This window comes from Gymnoscopelus microlampas (assembly GCF_963454915.1).
Source record: "Gymnoscopelus microlampas genome assembly, chromosome: 23".
NCBI lineage: Eukaryota > Metazoa > Chordata > Actinopteri > Myctophiformes > Myctophidae > Gymnoscopelus > Gymnoscopelus microlampas.
The window spans coordinates 10,610,787-10,618,286 of NC_139960.1; the positions used below are offsets into that span (position 1 = coordinate 10,610,787).

A 7,500-nucleotide genomic window follows, 5' to 3' on the forward strand; every position below is an offset into this window, starting at 1 on the left:
ATGTGCAGCAGCGAGAGAGAAAAACAAACAACCCGAACGGGACGCTATCTGGGGGGCTGGAAGAGCTTTAAGTGTGTGATCGTGCCTGTTTGGTTCAGAAAGAAACAGGGGAATAATGTGGATTTAACATATATTTAGATTTCAACAAGGGTGCGAGTTTTTCAACCTTCCGGGGGACTTGACTCGGGGGTTGTGGTGTGAAAGGAGGCAGTAGATAGAAGCGGATGATAGAAGAGGAACTGAGAGCAAATAAGAGGAAATAGAACCGATCAGCACTAGTACCTACCACCAGCCAGCCATCAGAGGGGGGAAGCTGGCTCCTTTGGCCGAGGGGAGGTCGCTGTTGCTCGGCTTGGGGCTGCCTGCACGTACCGCTGGCCTGGAGGGTGTTTGAAAACGTTGTGATGTTGGACTTACTTGACTTCTTTTGACGGCTTTTTTTTTGTTGAGGGGGGCGGTGTTGTTTTCTGCTGATTTGAATGTGACGATCAGTGATGTTTCTGCAACATGTTTACATGCACACTTAGAGTTTCTGCAGAGGAGTTTGCGCTCCATTTAGATCAAGTTTGCACACGTTGAAAAGAAGAAAGAATGGCTTCTGCTGCACCGCTGTGAAACAAGGTAACGATCTGGATCATTTGTAACGATTTAACGGCTTATTTTCAGTTCCAGTCTGTTGGTTATGTTTTGGTTACACAGTCGCTACAATCCTCGTTAAATTGAACCCGAAAGTGTGCAAAATAACACCATACTCTGCGAGTTACAAATGGATACGTACTGGTATCAAAATGTACTTGAAGTACAAAAGTAAAAGTACTCATTATGCAGAATGTCCCATTTCACAAGTTTTCAAACGTATACATTGTATAAAATCTTTTGAAAATAGCAGATGGTTCGGCTATTTTCAAATGGGCTTTAGTGGTTAATGTATGTTTTGTAATAATAATCAAAATATACAAAGTAAAGTTTTCAAATAATTAAAAAGTAATAATTCAAAAAAGGAAAAAGTACAATATTTGCCTCTGAGATGTAGTGGAGTAGAAGTAAAAGTACTGAAAAAATACTGTAAAAATGCCTCAAAATTGTGCAAAAAGTACAGTACTTGAGTAGATGTACTTAGTTACTTTACACCACTGATTAACACTATAAACTTTTAATCAAAGCAAAGTTTAGTTGATCTCTGCTAGCCTTATTCCTGCAGTACCTGGTGTTTTCATAGTAGGCCTACAGTATTTACATTAAATCTGCTGATCTCCCTTCATGATCTAATTTCTACCACTCAACCAAGGGGCAAAAAAAATCCCTTCTTGGCCAGGGGATCGATGCTGGGCTAATGAGCTCCAGGCAGTACTACTTATCAACCGGTGTCCTACCCGACTCGAGGCTAGTCTAAACGTCTCAATGGAACAGTAGGAGACCGCCTCAATCAATCCACTGTCTGCAGCTGTACACGTTATCAGCGGTGGGAAAAGTACTCAAATGTTTTACTTCAGTAAAAGTATCAATACTGCAATGTAGAAGTACTGTTTCAAGTAAAAGTCCAGAAATGTACTTGAGTAAAAGTACAATATTTGCCTATTACAAGTTTTGAAAATACTCCAGTAAAGTAAATTGTACTTAAGTACAGTACTTGAGTAAATGTACGTATTTACTTTCCTAACTAACCCTACTACTGACTGCAGCTGTATTGTATTAACATACTCTACAACATTATGATCAAATAACGTTTTATTCATTTAATGAGTCCTGGGTTGCAGCTTTAAGTGTCAAGGCGGTTAATTAATGATAAGGTTATTAATTACAGATGAAAGTGTGCCGCCCTGTCACTCAGCACCGTGCGCGAGCGAGGCGAGCCCACGTTTATTTTGGTTACGCAGAAACTGATAACCTGTTGAATTGTGTGACCCCAGAGGTCGGCGTTTACTGTTTTCACCCTATGGTTTTCACACATTCACTCACTGTTTTTAGATATTATTACTAACCCATTTTTATTAGTAGTGCATTTTTATTATGATTATTTTGATTACTTTTAGCTAGTTATTATTATTATTAGGCTATTATTATCATCATTTAAAATAAAAGACAGTTGATTTGATTTTAACCTATATGACTGTATTCTGTCTGTACAGTGTCATCCTTGAAAGGCGCTTGATTCAAATAAAATGTATTATGATTATTATAATTACAGTTGTCCATTCCCATAACGCGCAGTAATTAAGCCTGAATCTGCTGAAATTGCTCAACTCGATAGGTCACCAATGTGGGTATAACGCCAGGCTAGGCTAACTGAAGTGCAGCTAACGTCAGATTTCAGGTACTTTCTTGGACAAAAGTCAAAAAGGTAAAGGATGGTTACAGCTTTTTATGGTGAACTTTAAAGAAACGTGTTTGTCAGTTGAATGAAGACAGCATCCAGCTAACTGCATTTAGACTAACTTCACACACACCAGTGGTGGAAAGTAACAGAGTACATTTACTCAAGTACTGTACTTAAGTACACTTTGGGGTACTTAACTAGAGTATTTCCAATTTTCAATACTTAATACTTCTACTCCATTACATCTCAGAGGCAAATATTGTAATTTTACTCAACTACAATTATTTGAAAACATAAGTTACTAGTTACTTTGCAGATATAAAGTATTATATTATAAAACATACATTAACCATTTACAAATTAAATTTGAAAATAGACGATCTGCTCACGAGTCACGACCTTGTGAGCTTGTAGATCTGCTATTTTCAAACATTTTCGTACTTTTACTTTTGGTACTTGGGGTATATTTTGATGCCAATACTTTTGTACTTTTACTCAAGTAACATTTTGAACACAGGCCTTTTACTTCTAACAGAGATTTTTATATTGTGGTATTGCTACTTTTACTACTTTTAAATATCTGAGTACTTCTTCTACCACTGGTTCAAACACTCATATGTTTTGACCATGTGTTTGTATGAAGGTATACAGTATTATCTGTATGTGAGTATGGCTTAAACTGATGACAAGACAAAGCTGCAACTCATTACACTAATTTAAGAGAGAGAGAGGGAGAGAGACAGCCTGCTGTTTCCAGCAGTATTGTGCAACACCTGGGGGCATGAGGCACCACTTGCTTCACATGGGGTGTGACATTTAAAAACAATAATCGATTACATCGATTAGGTTTGATGGCTGCACTCCCATTAACATGTTTAGCTCACTGATCATGACTCGCATTATGCCATTTTCCAATGCATTTTTGTGGGAGCCATTGGATTCCATTACTTTCTGTATGGTATTCAATATTGTATTCATTACAGTGGTTCTCAAACTTTTTCATGTCAAGGACACCCAAAATGCTATGTATTTGGCCGCGGACCCCCATCTCAAAATATTTTGTTCCTGGGCCCCCCAGAAGCAAAGATTTGAGTTACAAATGTTGGCTTTAAAAAATATTCAAAGGTTTGCACAAATTTTCACAATGTTTTAATAATAGCAGATCTACAAGCTCATGTAGCTTGTTAAAGTGGTTAAAATGATTGTGATGCTAAATTAACACATTTAGCTGGGGACGCCCTGGGGGAACCCCCCCCAAGGACCCCTGGGGGTCCCCGGACCCCACTTTGGGAACCAATGCATTACATCATAATTGTACTCAAAAAAGCACGGAGGTGGCGACGAAGATTCTTGCTCCTTGATATTGTAGCAACAATAACAATAATTGAAGAAAACAACAAATAAGGTAGTAAGATAAAAACAAAAGCTATAGGCCTATGCACAGTAATCATAGCACATCATATGTAAATCCATTGGTTATAACTGACCAGTATAGTATGAAAAAATCATCTTGTAGTGATGATTGATCTTGTCAAAGTTGCTATTTTTTAATGCAATAGAAGGCCTAGACTGATTTAGCAAAAAGCAACTAATCTAATGGGTCTAATGGGTTTATCACCTGACAGTTTGGGGTAGAAATGGGGGTAATTAAAATCTACACTGGTATGCTTTATAAAATTGTCATCAACGATGCAAAGTCAATATCATGCTAAACATGCAAAAACAGGTATGGACCATGAAACATTTTATATGAAGATGTGATGTAAAATAGATCTGCAGTTTATTTTCTGATAGAACCTGTTCAACTCCCTCCGAGCCAGGGTCTATCTCCTTCCTCCGCCTCTCGCCCTTTTCTTCTACCACTAACCCTCATGTTCTCCTCTCTCTCTTCCTCTCTCTCCCTCTACTTCCTCTCTCTTCCATTCTTTTTATTGCTCTTTGCAACCCCTCCCACTCTCTCACTTTTTTGTCTGCCCCCCCCCCCCCCCACGCTCTGACATTGCCTTGGTCTCTATCCTCTCTGCTCTCTAGGGGCTCTATTTTCGCCGGTGCCTTACCCGCTGGCATTACCCGCTACCCGTGAATTACGCACGAGGGAGCTGGCACTGTCCTTAAACGGTATCTTGCGACCGCTATACCCGCTATTCATTATGCCAACTCCGTTATTTGCGCCTGGAGGTGTGCCCGTGGGCGTGTTGTTGCACCGTCCCTAAAATTGCTATCTTGCCCACACACGTTTGGGAAAGCGCATAGCGGATTCTATAATCACCCGCTGTGCCAAATTTGTTTGGTAGAGCATGCGCCTGCAATGGACATGTCGGGAGTCGGCCGGGCGCACAATGGCACAACATTCAGAGGTCTCCTTCTCTCATAATTCTCCACGTATCTCTGTGATTCTAATTTTCCTTTAATCAGCAGAAGTGAGTGTCAACTCCTTGTGTCAATTGTGTTTATATAAGATGCTAGTCTATTCAAAGCAGACAATGATTTGTGTCGCGTGTGATACCATTCCTTCCGTTCAGTTTCATTAATCCATTGCCCTGGAAATAATGAACGGATTACAATAATATAACATTCTCTATAATCTGCAACATGTGGGTGATAATAATTATGTCAATCAAATATGGTTTTATTCAAAGGCAATCTAAGGCTACAGCATATGAAGCAAACGTCGGGTCCAATGTTATCGGCGCCCCAGTGCGGCAGCAGAGTTTGTTTGATTAATCCAGAACACAAGCACATTGCTGTAATGTTAGTCTGGGAGACTTTGCCTCAGAGCCTGGACAGCAGGGGCGCGGCCACTGCGTTCTGATTCAAATCAACAGCCAATGAAGAAAAGTGGGCGGGACAATGTAGAAGTACTGTTACAAGTAAAAGGCCTGTGTTCCAAATGTTACTTGAGTAAAAGTACAAAAGTATTGGTATCAAAATATACTTACTAGTACCAGTAAAAGTACTAAAATGTTTGAAAATAGCAGATCTACGAGCTCACAACGCGTCGCATAGCTGTAGATAGTTGTAGATCTGCTATTTTCAAATAGCCGTGGTATAAAATAGGGCTAAAGTGGTTAATGTGTGTTTTATAATATAATAATTTACATCTGCAAAGTAACTATTAACTAAAGTTTTCAAATAATTGTAGTGGAGTAAAAATACAATATTTGCCTCTGAGATGTAGTGGAGTAGAAGCAAAAGTATTGAAAATGGGAAATACTCAAGTAAAGTAAAAAGTCCTCAAAAGTTTCTCTTCTCTCTCTCCCTTCCTCAATGTCTCTCTATCTTTCTCTTAGGCTGCCTTCAGGAGTTTTGTCCTTGTTACGACATCAGCCTCTTCACCCCCAACCCGTCTATGTATTGGTATTTGGTCTCAGGATGGATGACGGGAGTGTCGACTCGTTGCAGCGTTCATCCCTCCACACTTCCTTCCTCGTCTCCTCCGCTGCTCCCTCCTCTCTCCTAAAGAGAAAGAGCTCTCAGCTTGGCCGGGAGCCGTCTGCCCCCTCCCCCCACTGCAGAGAAGAAGGGCATTGTGGGAAGTGTAGTTTTGGGCGTGTTTGGTGTTGAAACGAACGAAGGCGAGTGACCAGGAAAGGAGAGGTCCCTAAATCCTCCACGACTATTTTATTTTACCCCGCCCCTTTTGGTTAGTTTCCTGAAGTTTGATTGGATGTCAGAATACCTTTAAAAAAAAAAGAGAGTTTAATCAACAACAAAAAAATCCATTATCTCATCCAGTTAACTTTTATTGATCCTTTATCACATTCAGTTTATTTTTATTGATCCTTTTATCACATTCAGAATGTCTGACAGTGAAAGCAGTAGCAAAGTGAAGTTCCTGGCCCCGGCCCCTCCTCTTCCTCTCATCATCCCTCCCTCCTCCCCTCCCGACCCCCCCGCCGCCCCGCAAACCCCCAAGAATGTGAACGGCTCGGGAGCCACCAGCTCCGACTCCCTGGTGGACACGCTCGGCGGTACGCCGGAGGTCAGGCGGCGGCGGCACACCATGGACCGCGACTCCAGGACGGCCGAGCATCGCTTCTTCAGGAGGAGCGTCATCTGTGACTCCAACGCCACGGCGCTGGACCTGCCCAGCAAGGCCACCGTCATCCTCACCTCCCCGCCGGACTGCCAGCCAGGGGGGGGGACGCCCGGCTTCCACCTCCACCCAGAGGGACGGGCCGGCGAGGACGTGGGCGGGACCCCCGCAGGCACCGCCGCCGGCCCCCACAAAGCCGGTGGCGTCACCGAGGAGATGCACATACTAGCGTGTGCGGCTGCTGCTGCGGGTGGAGGTCACGCGTGCGCTGGCGGAGCGCCACAGCAGCCCGGCGGCCGGGCGGAATTAGACGCCACGGAACGAACTGTAGACCGACTGCCCGACGTCACCACCGCCGCGCTGCCCGCAGGCCCGGAGGACAAACTGCGGGCGGGAAAAGACGTGAAAGCCGCGGCAGCAGAACCTGCGGATGCGAGCGGCGTCGGCGGCTCCTCCCCCGTGGAGGAGAAAGAGAGGGGTTTGTCGGAGGAGGCGAAGGAGCTGGCCAAGGCGCGGGCGGAGCAGAGAGCGGAGGCCGAGAAGCGAGTGCAGGAGGAGGAGGAGGTGGAGACGAAGGCGGTGGGGACGTCGCCGGACGAGCGCTTCCTGAAGTTCGACATCGAGATCGGCCGCGGCTCCTTCAAGACGGTCTACAAGGGTCTGGACACCGAGACCACGGTGGAGGTGGCCTGGTGTGAGCTGCAGGTAAGGCCCGGCACGGCGAAACAAACGCACCCATTCCATCGCTCACAATGTCTTATTTCAGCTCTCTGTGCTGGTTTTGAAATACTAACCCATTAAGACCGGAAAGCATCGGTCATTTTAGATTTGAACCACTTTAAGCATCTTATACTTTGTAGAGCTTGTAGATCTGCTATTTCTTTGAAAAATCATGCAAATGTGTGCAAATCTTTGAATATATATATTTTTAAAGCAAATCTTTCCTTCTGGGGATTCTACAAATGTCTTCTAAAACCTAACATTAAAAAACATATATTTGACCCCCATCTCAAAATATGTTGTTCCAGGGACCCCCCAGAAGCAAAGATTTGAGTTAAAAAATGTTGCTTAAAAAATAAATAGATATATATTCAAAGATTTGCACAAAATTTCACGATTTTTCAAATATAGCAGATCTACAGGCTCA

The 7,500-nt window shown here is 43.1% G+C and overlaps 1 protein-coding gene across 3 annotated transcripts in view; it reads left to right on the plus strand.

Moving 5' to 3' along the window:
• wnk1b (WNK lysine deficient protein kinase 1b) overlaps positions 1 to 7,500 on the plus strand; it is a 112,416-nt gene that overhangs the window by 308 nt on the left and 104,608 nt on the right. For all 3 annotated transcript variants that reach the window (XM_084050434.1, XM_084050436.1, XM_084050435.1), the window contains exons 1-2: positions 1 to 621; positions 5,608 to 7,058. The exon at positions 1 to 621 is cut by the window's left edge and continues 308 nt beyond it. In XM_084050434.1, coding sequence (XP_083906560.1) covers positions 6,117 to 7,058 — 942 coding nt within the window. In that variant the 5' untranslated portion in view covers positions 1 to 621; positions 5,608 to 6,116. The remainder of the gene's footprint in view (positions 622 to 5,607; positions 7,059 to 7,500) is intronic.